The 15,576-nt window shown below is 44.2% G+C and overlaps 1 protein-coding gene across 3 annotated transcripts in view; it reads left to right on the top strand.

The window, feature by feature from the left end:
- The window catches only part of PAX5 (paired box 5), a 159,749-nt gene that overhangs the window by 14,332 nt on the left and 129,841 nt on the right, over window positions 1-15,576 (top strand). For all 3 annotated transcript variants that reach the window (XM_090274426.1, XM_090274427.1, XM_090274428.1), the window contains exons 3-4: window positions 4,665-4,862; window positions 12,440-12,504. In XM_090274426.1, the coding sequence (XP_090130552.1) occupies window positions 4,665-4,862; window positions 12,440-12,504 (263 nt within the window). The remainder of the gene's footprint in view (window positions 1-4,664; window positions 4,863-12,439; window positions 12,505-15,576) is intronic.

The following is a 15,576-nucleotide window of genomic DNA, read 5'->3' as shown; positions in this document are numbered from 1 at the left end:
GAGTTATCATCAACCTCATGTTGGGCTCCATCCAGTATTTTCCTTCTATGTTTTGTTTCCTTCTTGTGACAGGCAGGCATCATGAGTATATATTAAATTAGAGGGGGAAAAAATCCAAACAAACACTAACTCTCAAGTTTGACATTTGCAAGTTGCCACTTGACCCAGCGATTTGCTGCAAGCAAAATGCTAACAATGCTGATTCTCCCAAGAGGGCTGTACAGCCTTCCTCATTCCCATTGAATCCAGTGAGGGAAGCAGTTTTGAGATGAGGAAACAAACCTAGAAAGGCAAAGTGGCTGACCCAGGCCCAGCCAGCCAGTCAGTACCTGGGTGGAGAAGAGGATTTAAGGATTCTCAGACCGTGTGCATCTCACCATACCCCAAAATCAAAGCCACAGGTTTGTTTCCAGGCGTGTGAAATTGTTAGAGATCTGCCCTGGCAGCCAGGAGCAGTCCTGGGTTTTAACTGTTCAATGTTCTCTCACAGGATTTCTCTCCCCGGGTCAGAGAACAACCTTTGTCCTGTAGCTGGCATCATGGTTTGAGAACAGATGCCTGAATAGGAAATATTTTGAAGTATGTCAGTGATTTCGTGACTTTCTGCTTGCTCTTTCCCTTCCATCTTCTGGAATTCAAGAAATTCTCTTAGATGGAAGGGAACGACAGTTTTTAACCTTGGGGAGCCTTGCTAAAGGCCAAAGAAGAAGTTTCAGGGCCAGAGGTCTGGCAGCCTCTTTAGGAACCTTGATCCTTGTGTTTATTCCCCATTCCCCTGCCTAGCTTGGGTCAGCTCAGCCATGGAGGCTGTGGGCTCCACTCCTGTTTAGTACTCAGCAGCAAAGGAGCCCCAGGCAGAGTTCAAGGAGGAAGGCAGCACACCAGTGTGGTGTTCTTGTTAGATGGTGGTTTTCTTGGATGGAGAATCAGAAAAGAAAATAGAGGAAAGGAGATAGAGAAAAGAGAAAGAGAAAAAGAGAATGATTGATTTAAAAAAGAAAAAAAGAGAAATAGAGAAATGAAGACAGAAATAGAGCTAAAGAAAGGACATATTTTAGACTATCTCAGCATCAGACTCTGAGAGCCGAATGGATCTTAGACATCTTCTGGGGAAGCCTCTTCATTGTATGGAGAGAGAGAGAGAGAGAGAGAGTGAGTGAGAAGGCCCTTCCTTTGTTTTTGCTGAAACATCTTTGCTGAGCCGACATTTTGCTTGCTATTTGAAATCTTCTCAGGGCAAGATACTGAGCCATTCTCAGAGGCAATGTCTAGGTGCCAGGTCCTCATATTCTGGTGCCTGGGAGCCCTCCAGATCTCCCCTGGAGACTGAAGGGGATAGGGATCTTCCCAGGCTCAGCCGGCAGCCTCCCATGACCCAGAATAGATTTGTCACTAGGTAGAGTGGCACTCGGAAGTTACACGCCGCTCCGGTGCCTGGCCGTTTAAGTTGTCAACAATAAATTGGAATTTCATAGCTCATTATTTTCATAACTAAGAACCACAGTGGACAAAATGTCACTCTAATTAGAACTGCCTTTTAAGAAACAAGTTCAGCCCTAAAACAGTGTGACTGGGAATTTCTGAACTGGGGCTGTTCCATCCACTGATTTTTTTTTTTTTTTTTTTTTTTTTTTTTTTGTCACTGCAGAATTTGATGGGCTCATACAGGGTGACAGATTGTAGAGAGCTTATGGTGTGTGGTGGCCGTCATTTTCAGAGACTGTATGGCAAGGCAGGCAGAGTCCCCAGGGCTGGCAGAGACCTCCATCATCCCAAGAAGGTGGCGGTCTGCCAGGAGTGTGGGCATTCAGTTCACAGGGTTCAAGGCTCCAGAGAAGCTTGAGAAGCACAGCCTGTTCGCATGTGAGGCCCATTTAAATCCATCCAGAAAGACTGGCTCTTGCCTTCTTTCACTACAGCCTGTCTGGGAGGTTCAGGCCATTTGGAATTGGGTGGTATGTTACATAGTAATAAACACTCAAAGGATTTTAATCTGCCAACACATGCTCTTTATGTTTTACAGAGTTTTTCTTAATCATTCTGCATTTTTGTCTTCACAAGAGCACTGCACGGCAGGCAGGGCCAACATCTTCCCCTTATTATACAAATGGGATAACTGAGGCCCAGAGAGACTAAGTGAGTTGGCCAAGGTCACACAGCGAGTTAGTGTCAGAGCTACTGACTAGCATCTACACCTCTTTGCTCCCAAACTAATGCCCTTTGCACTGAACTGCACTGTGTGTTGATGGCTGCTGTTTGCCTGTTGTGTGTGAGCCAAAGAAATGTGTGACTGTTTTGCTGAGATGGAAGGGAGGTTTTTTAGTTTGAATCCTCACTTGACACAGTTGCCAGTTGGGGTTTCTTGGAGTATTAGAGTTGCCTTCTAAGTGCCTGGCCCATGTGTCAGTCAAAAGGAAGACAGAGACTTGCCGTGTCAAGAGCATAGTCTCCTGTGGCTGGCACTGCTCAGGTGGGATAGGTGGAGAGCCAAGGACTGCCACCCCAGCCATGCACGCAGGACAAGTGCTGGGGGTGGGGGGACTTCATCCGCCACCTTTACAGAGTTGCTGCCTGAATATTGCAGCTGCTCTCAACTAACATGTTGAGTATCCAGCACAAGGTTGTCTGTGTGTCTGTGACCCGTGCCCCAGGACAGTACCTGTCCCAGCAGGCACTCAACTATTGCGTGAATGAAAGAAAAAAATGCATGTTATAATTCTTGATAAACAGTAAAGCTTTCTACAATTGCAAAGGATTATTATTATTATTATTATTATTATTATTAAAATTCTTACAACCAAAGCAGCAGTGTGCCCTAGTAGGAGGAACTCCACATTCAGAGTCAGGTTTAAAAGCTGGGGCTGCTCCTGACTTCCCGTAGGGAGCTGAGCAAGTCACTTAGTCTTCTGATTATTGGTTTTCCTTTCTGTAAGACCTTACTGGCCTCTCAGGATTGGTGTGAGGATCGAGGTAATTCAAGGAAGAGCTCTGTAAACTTAGAGCCCTGTGCCTAAATAATAGGTTGCTGTGTTGATATTAACAAATGACTTTTCATTGTAAAATTGAAGGGATAATTGGAAGCTACAGAGATTGCTGTGTGCCTTGATTTAGATACTTTTCTAGTCTTCTGGCAAAAAGAGTATTTTCTTAGAGGTTTCTAAAAACCCTTTTATGACTAATAACAATTTTCCAGCAATTACAGAAAGAAGGAGGATAGGTTGAGTTTTGCCTTATGGTCTAAATTTGTACATGACTCATTCTTGTCAATGAAAAATAGAATTTCCAATTCCACATCACTGCTCCCAAATTATCTCATCTGTTTCTAGACTATTCACTAACTTGGCCCTAACCAGACTTACCCAGGCTGAGAATTTCAACATCTCTTTAAATTGTAACTTGTCGTTGTTCTGGGTGATGTTTCCTACCCATCTCACGAAAAGATCACTTCTTCCTTTTACCAATTATAAACTCTTGCTAGGTTTGAAAATTACCCGTCATTTCTAAAACATCTTTCTGGCTAAAAAGAAATTGCAGCTGCAAGATAATCTCCTTTGCAAGAGGAAGTCAAGAATTCCTCTGTGAATGTTGAGAGAGACATCCAGGGAAGGCTCAGATTCCGAAAAGGAATCAAGTCGTTTTGTCACCCTGAAATGATCTTTCATGGCACTCTTCTCCCTGGTCTCGGTTTTCTGTAAAGCCCTGACATCCTATTTGCGTTAACGAGGAAGAGCTGATAGCATGGAAATGCCCTTAGAAACAGTGATTTACCTCAGGGGAGGTCCCTGGAAGAGCTGCTGTGAATAGTTTTTTTGATTGCTTGGGTTTTGACTTACATTTCTAGATAATTCTGAAAATCCAACACTCCCTTTAATTTTACACTGGGGTTATTGTTTTTGTTTGTTTTTATTTATGGAAAAATAAGTTGCATTTTAAGGGACAGTTTTACAGAAGACAGATGAAAATCTGCTAGGGGATGGGAGGGCTGGCAGCTTAAAGGTATATAAGCCACTCTCTGGGGAAATTGGAGCTCAGGAGGCTGGGCCACGGTCCTGGTTTGGCCAGTGGGTTTTTCGGACTATGAGCAAGGCATTTCTCCTCTATGGATCTCTGTTTTATACTGTAGGTGGGGACCCATTCATTTATTTATTTATTCACTCAAAATGTTTATGTGCTTTAGTACAGTTGTGGGGATCAAATGGGAAAACTGACTTGAGAGTGTTCTGTAAACTGTAAAATGGTAGATAGATCTGAAGGAATAAATGAATGCATAGTATCCTGACCAATACTGTTCAATAGAAATATAATGTCACATAGGAAATTGGAATTTTTCTAATAACACATTTAAAAATGAAAAAAAGTACGATTAATTTTAATTATATATTTTATTTAACCCCACATCATTTCAACGTATGAGCAATATAAAAATTATTAACGGGATATTTTACATTTCTTGTACTAAGTTTTGAAAATCTGGTGTGTATTAAGTTTATAGCATGTACCAATGAACCATATTTCAAATGTTTAGAAGCCACATATGGCCAGTGGCTATATTATTGGACAGCGCAGATCTGAACCTTTTCTGGACAGAGTAGCCTGTTTTTTTTGTTGCCCTAATCCATTTTTGCTGGTTCCTCATGGCTAAGCTCCTTTCTCCTTGGTCCTAGGTATTATGAGACGGGGAGCATCAAGCCTGGGGTAATTGGAGGATCCAAACCAAAGGTCGCCACACCCAAAGTGGTGGAGAAAATAGCTGAGTATAAACGCCAGAACCCCACTATGTTTGCCTGGGAGATCAGGGACCGGCTGCTGTCAGAGCGAGTGTGTGACAATGACACGGTGCCCAGCGTCAGTTCCATCAACAGGTAAGAGGACCGCTGCCTGTGCGGACGGGGGGAGTGTGTGTGGAATGGCAGTAGCTAGGGATCTGGGTGGAGTGGGCGATCCTGGAAGGGTGTGTTTTCTGAAGATCTGGTCTTTCCTTTCACCAAGGCCCCTTAGGGGCCATCTGACTGGAGAGATGCTTGTGGGGCCAGATGGGTCTCTCTATTGCCATTCTTTTCTCTCCAAAGTGGACAGGCGTTCTAGCCCCAGGGAAAGGAGGCCATGCCAGCACTGTGGTTGCTTGAGAGTCTTCTGAGTCTAGAGGGATTTCTATCACTCTCTCTGCTACCCTACTCTGTGTGTGTGGAGCACTTGAAAGTGAATTGTTCTGATTAGACCTTCAGATGTCACTTTCTTGCAAGCTCAGACTCCAGGTCTGAGCACTGGCCCATTTCAGAACTTCCCAGGAGGAAAATATCCATCATCCAGTTGGGGCAGAGAGATTGAGTCCTTGAGTGCAGGAAACGGAGCCCTGATTTCGAGTTAGGAGATTTAGCTCCTTGTCTCAGATCTGCCACAAACTCAGAGTGTGACTTGGACAGAGCTCTTCCTCTCTTTGAGTCTATGGCCCTGGATGGTTCCAATGTGAGTCTGTGACCTCCAAGAGTAATGTTCTTCCGGGTGCAAAGATGCTGTGGAGTTAGGGACTTGCCCTCTCCCCGGCTGTCCCAAATCTTGGACAGAAGGAACCAGAGAGACACCATGAGTGCCAGGCTCTGGACCTTCCTAGGAGCCACAGTGGCTCCTTCTCTTCTCCTGTCTGATCCAGGATACATCTAACAGAGCTCTCAGAGCTTTAAAAATAAATTTCTGAAAGTTAGTTTTCCACTGTCAAGTGGTATAGTCTCAATTCTACTTAAACCCACAGAGTCAGGGGTGAAGTTGTGAGATAAACAGAAATGATTGTTCTATAAACTCCACACAAAAAAAAATAGAAAGAAAGAAAGAAAATAAAAGAAAAAAAAAAAAAAAAGAAAGCGGCAGACTGAAAATTTGAGCAGTTCCCATTTCTTCAGGGTCATGCGCTACCCTTGCCAGTGCAGAGCCTGTCTGGGCTAGGGAACCCCTCACACCCACCAGAAAGAGTGCTCATATGAGAATGTTTCTGAGATTTCCTCTGATTCTGACAGTTATTCCTTCTGTAGTGACTCCAGTGCACAGAATCACTGTGTGAATATGTGATGACGTTTTGAATCCTGGTATTTCATAAACCATTAGCTTGTTTTCCTTTTTTCAGTAAACCTTTACCTTGGCCCTGGCATCATGCAAGGTGCTGAGAATAGAGAGGGGAATGGGGAACACAGTCTCTTAGTCTCTGTTCTGGAGGGGCTGCTTGTCCAGGCTGGGGTTCTGGCATGCACGTAGATGTCTGGACAGCCTGAATTATGTACAAAATGACAACTATTGTGGTGGGCTCACGAAGACTAACTCCTGTCCTTTTTTGGATTACGATGGGTTCCAATGTGCTTTGTGAGTTCCCTGCTTTTGGCTTGTTGTAGGATTTCTATGACACAAAGCAACATGATGTTTTTTCTGGGTCTCCAAAAGCCCAAACATGGAATGAGGCACATAGTGCCCAGAGCAACGAAGGAGCAGCAGTCAGCCTGCTGCTCAGAGGAACCTCCGCAAACCCGTGGTCAGGCTTTGGGGGCCTAAAGATGTCCCAGTGTAGGGTATACATGAAATGTGTGGATCAAAAAGTAACTAGGTTGCTTGTGGGGGTCCCAAACTCTAGCGCCTTTACAAGCCAGACAGATAATGCAACAAGTGAAGCAGGGCAGGAGTAAGCTGATAGGGAAACACTGGGTCTGTGGCAAACTAGACAGGATAAGCCCATGGAAAGGGCAGTTGCTCCTCAGCTCCAGTTGAGTGCCGCCAGGAATGTGGGCTCAGTGTTTGCCAGCCTTCTTTCCCATTCTTAAAGAGAAGCTAGAAACTAGGACTTGTATGTGCATGTCTGTACGTAAGCTTGTGTATATGAAATACCTCTATTTTTAAACGGTGGCAACTAATTTCCATGAAAAAATGCCTTGTAGGACAAGCATAACTGAGTTGCAGGGCTCCAGCTTCCATCCTTTGTAACACAAGGAGGAAAGTGGTCTTGTGATGAATTGGTTTGAATGTATTTTAGAAACATGTAACGAGCACACCAAACCAATGAGTGTGAACTTCATGAACTCCCCCCGCCCCATTTATAGTAAAGAATGAATATTATCTATTAAAGTCAAGAAGTAAGTTATTTGAAGGAAACATACGAAATAGAGAACAGTGATTACAGACGTGGCAAAAGCTATGAAGGGGGTACTTGAGTGAGTGTTTGGGGATATCGTGGATCAGCTGATGCTTTATGCCTAGAGCTGTGCTGTGCATGGCTTGGGGCTCTGACTGCTGGTTGCTGGGGCCATGGCCAGTCTCAGGGGCCTCCTGGGTGTACTAATCCACACTGGTGACCCAGCTGGCTGTGCCTCTAAGGTGCTTTTACATCTGTGGTCTTCTACAACCCTCCAAACCTAAATCTATCCTGTGACAGGTATAAAAACTGAGGCCCAGAAGGGGCGTGCAGAGGAACAATGATTTTGACATGGAGAAGGGAATAGGGCCTGGGTCCCCTGATGGTAAGAGGAGGGTTTGTCTCTTCCCACCACTGCCCTGTAGGACTTTGCCAGTGACAGAGCTGAGGATCTGTGAGAAGAGAAACGAGGAGTAAAACAGTCATTCCTTCTTTCCCAGCCTGGCAGCCTGCTTGTTTTCTGCCTGTATGCAGGCTTCCTCTGCCACCGTGGCTCTCTCTTGTGGTTCTCACTGGGGGCTCTTCTCAAGGAGCACTCCCTGGCTCCTCACCACATTCTTCAGTGAGAGCTCTCTGGTGTTTTTAACAATCAATCGACCCTGCAATGCAAATTAAGTGTGGAACAATCTCCTGTTGCTGCATTCTGTCCTCTCTCCCACAAGAAAGCCTGAGCCATCCCGGCATAGTTTTACTTTCTATATCAAGGCAAAGCTCCCACTGCACTCAAATGGATACAGCTTCTAAGGAGCTGGTCTCGCAAATGTCTTTGTGTAAAAGGGTCCTCCCTCTCCCAACCCCTGCCTCCCTTGGAGGCAACTTCTCTCTGTTCCCATACTTCAAACAGCTAAGGAGGGAGTGGTGGCTGGACTTTTAGCTCTTCTGGTGGCCGCAGGGTCATCTTCACTGTCCACCCCTAGAAGTGTGTGCTTTCTCTCTGTCTCCTGGGAGACCAGCCTGGGGAACTGTGACTGGCACGGGGTTAAACAGCACTGAACCAGTTCTGCCAGGTTTATGGGAGAGTTCCTGGAACACAAGCTATCATGTTGCTGCGGCTTCTTAAGGACAAACACAGGCTCAGCTGCTGCACGGTCTGCAGGATGGCGTCTTAGAATTCAGCCTGAGTGTCAGGGGGCGCAGACTGTCCCAGAGCTGGCCCAAACGTTAGGAGAAATGGAGCCTTCTTCTATTCCAGTCCTGTGGCTCTGAATCAGGGGCCACATGGTGGGGAGTGGCATTCCCAGTTTAGAGGGGCAGCTCCGTTAACACCAACTGATTGTTGCCATGTGAGAATGTGGAGCCAGAATCACCAGGAGTTCTGTTTGTTTTTCAGAAGAAGCTAGAAATCCATGTATTTATAGGTAAGAGCTCCTAACTTAGAAACATTGGCAACTAATTCAAATAAAAAATAAATATACTGTGCAGATCAAACAAAAATTGTCCAGTGGGAGATGTGACTTGAGGATGACAGTTCGTAAAGCCTGCACTTAATCCTAACTTGGGCAGCAAGCCTTCTGAGACTGCTTACCCATTCCCTCTTTCTTCTCCACTTCGGTCACAGGCCTGGATGTCACCTGTGGGCCCTCTCCCAACCTGGCCCAGTGGACCCCTGGCTTTTGGATTCTTAGCACAACTGAAGACCCAATATTTTTACAGTACCAATGGTAGTTTGATCAATGAGGTAGACATGGATGTTTCTTCAGTTCTATTTCCCCGTTTCCTTTTTTAAGGTGTCATGACTTTCTCTGATGTAGTTTTGTGTGTGTGTGTGGGGGGGGGTGGCGGTGGTGAGAAGACCTAGCCTTTCAAAAGAGTAGGGGTGATGTTGAAATGCTATCCTTACAAATGCCTGTGATATTTAAAGTTCCTCGGGCTTTTAATCCTCAGATTCTAAATGGATTTTGACTCCACATGGGTTTTATGCTTCATACAGCAAGTATTTAGCAGAAGGACCACTTCCTTTGAATGTGACTCAAAAAAAAGAAAGTGTATAGGTTTCAGAGATGACTTGCTGTGTGATGTGATCCGGGGCAAGTCGCTTGAGCACTCTGGATCTTAGTTTTCTCACTCCTTGGAGCCAGCTGATTTCTGGGCTCTCTTCTCTCTTGGACCCCGTGTTGTAAGATGTTCACAGGTTACCCAGGATTATGCTCATGCTCAGCAAAGTAAAGGCTGTACCTTTCAGTATGAGCTGCCAATTAGCCCTCACTGTCTCTTGTTTAACAAAGGTCCTGAGGGTGGCTCTTATTGTGACAAGCCTTGATGTTGCTTGTTATTTTTATTTTTTTAATTTTTTTAGAATTGCTATGATTCAATTAGTCTTGTTGTTGCCACTGTTATTTTTTCTCAGTGGAGATGACGCTCTTTGTCCTTTTCTTGGCAGCCGCTGAAAGCAGATGGGCACACCTTCTACCCCTCAGGACAGCTTTGGAGGGTTTTCTACAATTCGGGTCTTGCCCACAGAGGACAGCCCCATTGCAGCCTTACAGCCGGCTGTGGGGATGGCTTACCTGATCCACCTCCCCAGCTTCCAAGGGGATCCCATGTGTTTTTAAAGCATTTTTGAAACTATGAACCTTTTAAGATTGAAGCTGGTCATTAATCTTTATGAAGATACTACTGACAATACCAGCTAACATTTGTTGAACACTTAACTGTGTAGCAGCCTCTGCTCTAAGCACTTATTTATTAACTTAATCCTCATAATAACCTTTTGAGGTAGGAATGAAGCTTGGTTCCGTTTTACAGATGAAGAAACTGAGGTATAGAGGGGTTAAGTAATTTATCCAAAGTCTTGCACCTGGCAAATGGCGAGACTGGGATTTAAATTCCAGTCTGGTTCTGGAACCTGTATACTTAATCATTGTGCTGCAGCTGCCTCTCGATGATTTATAACAATTGATAATGTCTTACAAATGACTTATACATATTTTAAAAGAAAAAGAAGGAAACCATGATTTTCTTTGCTTTGCTTGTGTACAAATTTAATGGCCAGCCAATGCCATTAGGACTTTATGCTGGACTTCAATGGGAAATAGTTATGATATATTTTACCATATATTTGTTTATAGATAAACCATATTTCCATCTAGTATATTCATATGTTCACATAGGGCTGTCTCTTTACACACATGCGTGCACACACACACACACACACACATAGAAGCTGACCTAGACAAAAATGCGAAGATTAGATCCAGTGCTAGCTTAATTCCAGGGGACCAAAAAGACCACCTCATACCCAGGTATTTGTCAATATGCTGCAAGTTTGCTTAGTGAAAATAAGTGGTTTAAATATTGAAGAAAACAAAACAAACAAACACTCTGAATGTATTTGAGGCAGTGCTAACGCTGACTTGTCAGAAAAGGGCTGTAGGCTATGGAGGCTCATGTGGCCCGGGCTGCAGCCGGCCTGTGGTTGGGCTGTGGTGTGAATAGCAACGTTTAGTCCGGGCTACCAGCCGAGGATGCCTCGGTGCCCAGTGCTGAGCCGTGAGATCACAGAGGGCAACAGCTCGGGGAGGTTAAGTGGAGGCACCTGCCGTTTCTGTCCTTCCCCCTACATTTGCAGCTAGAAATGAACTTCCAGAAATAATGGCCTGGAATGTGAAAAAGCTTTTTTCTATAATGTTAAATAAAAAGAGCAGGACACAAAACTGGATACACGGTTTAATCTTGCCTCTGTTAGGAAAAAATGGGTATTTCCAAATATGCACAGGAATGCTAGCAGTTAAGAAATACAGTTGACCCCTAAACAATGCAGGAATTATGATGCTGACCCCTGAGCAGACAAAAATCTATATATAACTTCTAATTGCCTAAAAACTTAATATAGTTGTCCTCGGTGTCCACAGGAGATTGGTTCCAGGACTTCCACGGATACCAAAATCCTGAACGCTCAAGTCCCTTATATAAAATCGTGTAGAGCAATGCAAGAGTTCGCTCTCTACACCTGTGGATTCCCAACCTCAGATTGAAAATCCTTTTTTCGATTGGCAGTTGGTTGAATCTGTGGATGCAAAATGGAGATACCGAGGGTTGATTGTATAGCTGTTGAAAAAATTTGCGAGTAAGAGGACACATGCAGTTGAAACCCATGTTGTCCAAGGGTCAGCTGTACACCACAGTGTGGTTTTAGATGTCTTCTTTAAAGTTATTGTCCAAATAGTCCACAGTGAGCGCAAAGTACTTTTATGATTAGGCAAAACTAACAAATGTTCTTTTAAAAGAGAATAGTTGGAGGCTTGAAAAGAACTTTTCCCAAAGAAGCTGAACATTTCATTACCATCCACCCTTCTCCCAAATGCCAGGGAAGGAACTTTCTTTGCAGAGCCCAGAGGAACTTTCTGTCTTGGCCCTGGTTGATGCACGGGGCTTAGGGTCTCATGGAGGCCCCATGCATTGTCCCAGCTGGAAATTTGCAAAATAAGCTTCCCAGAGCCCAAGGTTCTGCATAAGGATGTCAGAGGTCAGAGGTGCCAGGTGGCAAAGGGAGGACAGCACTGTGATTATCCCTTTTATACACTGGGCTTTTCCATGAGAGAGAGAGAGAGAGAGAGAGAGAGAGAGAGAGAGAGAGAGAGAGAGAGAGAGAGAGAGTAAGACAGAGAGAGTAAGACAGAGAGAGAGAAAGAGACAGTCCCTGGAAAGACAAGCAGGATACCCCTGGCTCCCAGCCCTGAGTAGCAGCTTTTCCATGAAGTTTTTGCAGACTTCTCTTAGCAAAGCCAAGCCAAACCTCTCTTGGCAGTACTTTAACCCTTTTTAGTTTCAGAGCCACTCATACACCCTCTTTTGATGGGTGGGATGTTACTCCTGTGGCTAAGACAGAGAAACAAGAGCCTGAGGGCATCCAGGGGAGAGGTCACCTTGGCCTGTCCCTTCATTGCACAGACCAGAGGCTGAGGTCCAGGGAAAGGAAGGAACTCCTTAATGTCACTCAGTGAATTTATGGAATTGGAGCTATTCCTGAGAAAGGGATGCCTTCATAATATTAGCACATCTTGCTTTTCTATACAACAGGCACTTGAGGCCCAGATAAGGGTGCAAATTACCCAAAGATACCCAGGGAGGTAGGGGCTGAGTTGGGACTAGTCTATCATTCTTCCAACCCCCTGACTTCTAACCTGGGTTTATAATCTCCCCTTCCCTCTTCCCCAGCTCAACCTGTGATCCAGTCTGATATGGGTTTTCTGGTTGTCTGTGCAGAGTTAGTTGAGATATCTTTTCTATTACAGTAAATAGTCATTACATTTTTCTCCCTGCCCACAGGATCATCCGGACAAAAGTACAGCAGCCACCCAACCAGCCAGTCCCAGCTTCCAGTCACAGCATTGGTAAGAACTTTAAAAAAAAATTTTAAATATCGAACGGGCTCCAAATATTCTAAAGAACTTTTAATCATTCTTATGGGCAGATAATTCTGCATAAAACACTTCGGCACACGTACTAATGCACCTTCTTTGTCATTCTCCAAGGGCTGAACCCAGTAAATGAATTTTATAAATACTGCTAAAAGGTTTTGAATTTTACTGATTATTATGATAAATAGCTTTCAGCATGAGACAGAAAATTGAAATCTAAGCCAAAAAAAAAAAAAAAAAATCCACTAATGGGGGTCTATAGAATGTCAGATAATTAAAGTAATAAATCAAGAAAGGGGTACTTATTCATAACATTTTCTGCATCATTAGTCAGTAAGTAGTTTTGAATGTGTTTTTTCTTCTATCAACGAGCCCTTCTACAATTCTTTGTGCACTTGCAGTCTTGAGTGAAGATGTGGCAAAACTTCTTAAACTTTCTCTCTCTCTCGCTTTGATCTCATGTACTCCGTAAACTCTCAAAGGCTGCCAGTGGAGTTCCTGACACTCAGAGGTGAAGTCTGAGAGTGACTGACTCATAAGAATGGGAGTCATATTTCCTACTAGTTGACCTTTGAACAACAAGATGGTTAGGGGAGGCATAGCACTACCGACCCCGTCTCCTTTCCACAGTCAAAAATCTGAGTATAATTTAAAAAAAAAGATTTGTTTATTAATTTATTTTAGAGAAAGGGGAAGGGAGGGAGAAAGAGAGGGAGAGAAACACCAATGTGTGGTTGCCTCTTCCACGCTCCCAACTGGGAACCTGGTCCACAACCCAGGCACGTGCCCTGACTGGGAATCAAACTGGTATCCCTTTGGTTCACAGGCTGGTGCTTAATCCACTGAGCCACACCAGCCAGGGCTGAGTATAATTTTTGACTGCCCCAAAACTTCACTGTCCTTCAATATCTGCAGTGGGTTTGTTCCAGAACCCCTACGGATAACCGAAATCTGCAATGCTCAAGTCCCTTATATAAAGTGGCACAGAACAGTACATACAGTAGGTCCTCTGTATCCGCAGACCCCCAACTGCGGTTAGTTGGTCAAATCTGGGGATACAGAGGGCTGTCTGTATAATTATTGAATAAAATCCACATTTAAGTGGACCTGTGTGGTTCAAACCCATGCTGTTCAAGGGTCAACTATACTCAAGAGTTCAGAAGCTTCCTTTGGCTTTCCCTTCTCTGCAAAGACATGCGTCTAATTAAGGCTTGTTATTTCTCCACTTGGGATAAAGGTAACTCCTCTGGTTAGCTGGGGGAAGGTTACTCCACTATAAGGAAATGGGCAACTATTCAGCAAGCCTCTGACAGTTCTGGTCACCACAGTTCCTGTCAATTACACTTAATCATGCCTCAGATTCTGTACTGTTTCTACACATTTGTCACTCCTTTAAGTGAAAATTGGAACTCCCCATGGTGATGGGGGACAGACAGAGAGGCCTGACTTATAGTTCCAGCTCTGTCATGAACTCACTCAGGAAACTGTGTATATCCCTTCACCTTTCGGAGTCTCAGTTTCCCTATTTGTGGACTGAGGTGATCCTCCATGGTTGCCTCTTTGGATGAAGGTAAGACAGAATTCCTCCCTGCCATAAAATTACTCTTCATTCAAAAAGTGTTTGCTAAGCCCCTGCTATGCAGACCTTGGCATTGGAGACTAATGCTTTAATTAGGAGGCAGGACAAAATTTCCATTCTCAAGAGCTTCTCAGTCTAATGGGGGAATGAAACAAAGAGGAGTTTGCAGAACACTGAGATAAAGCTCAGGAAGTTCAGGGTGCGTTGGTAGCCAAAGGGAGGGAACCACCAGCTCTGCTGAGTGGGGGCCAAGGGGACTGAAGAAGGCTCCTGGAGAAATGTTTGTGGCTGAGATTTCACTTGTGTGGCTTTTTAACTATTTCAGGTCACTTAGCAATGAATATCAAACTAAGAGTAACTAATACTATTCTTCCAATTGTGTTAGAGGAATAATTCTACAGTACTTGTAGGTCAGCAGAATGCTTTGTTTTGTGTCCGAAATTTTTGTGAAAACTGTATCTTATAGGTGTAGAGCCCCTTATAGTTTACAAACTTAATGAGGAGAGAGGAAAAGGAAGCTTAGAGAGATTAAATAACTAGCCCAAGGTCACATTTCCAGGAAGTGGTGGAGCAGGAATTGGAACCTGGGTCTTTTGAGTCTAGTGTAATCACAAAATATTGGAACTAATCTCATCGGCTCTGTTAGCAACACAGTGAGCCTTGGTTATATGTAGTTGTTGTTGTTTAAAGTACCAAATGACTTGTGGTCTTCCTTCTTCCTCTGTTCTTTGCACCTTAATACAGAAAAGGTTTTGAGATTTGCATAAATCTATTTCGAGTAGCTTATTCTGGGGAAAAAAAAGAGAAGTTAACGATTTCTACTTCTGTGTCTCCTAAGGAAGATCTAAAATCAAACTCAGAGAAGAAAGGCACTGTTCCCTCTAGGTCTGCAGGAGGGGAGCTGGATGTGCTCCAATGAAAGCAACGAACAGCTTCTCACACAATCACCACCATTTCTAGTAGTAATTTCCTACACGGTCCAGTCAAAGGCGGCTTTACCTGCCTCCAGCTAGTTATAGCCCAAGGAAATGTGTCTGAGACTGGTTTGTAGGTTTTAATGAACCAAGAAAGAATTCCCACAGCCCAGAAATGGAAATTCAGCTGTACAGCTTGAGAGGACCCCAGTGACTGACTGGCCGGCCTCTCCTCTCGCTAGGACTCTGGGACCAGGAGTTAATGCAAAACTTGCATACTTCCCCCCCCAACCCCATTCTTATCCTTAAGAACTCAGAGATCTGGCTTCAGTCACAACAAGTCACTGACTTCTGCCTACATTTCTGGGCAGGGGAAATCTAGACTTTTAAGTGAGCAGACCTGCGACTGAGTCCTTGTGTTACTGCTTATTGGCTAGATGACTTGGAGCTAATCACTTCACCTTTGTGAAGCCTCAGTTTCTTCACTTGCTAAATAGGGATAAATAAAGCCCTCTAGTTTGTTGCAAGCATAAAATGAAAAGCACTGTATTA

Source organism: Furipterus horrens, unplaced genomic scaffold, assembly GCF_987537825.1.
Source record: "Furipterus horrens unplaced genomic scaffold, mFurHor1.1.pri manual_scaffold_4, whole genome shotgun sequence".
In the NCBI taxonomy this organism is placed as follows: domain Eukaryota; kingdom Metazoa; phylum Chordata; class Mammalia; order Chiroptera; family Furipteridae; genus Furipterus; species Furipterus horrens.
Note: the sequence above shows the minus strand (reverse complement) of the source record. Positions and strands in the feature narration are given on the sequence as shown.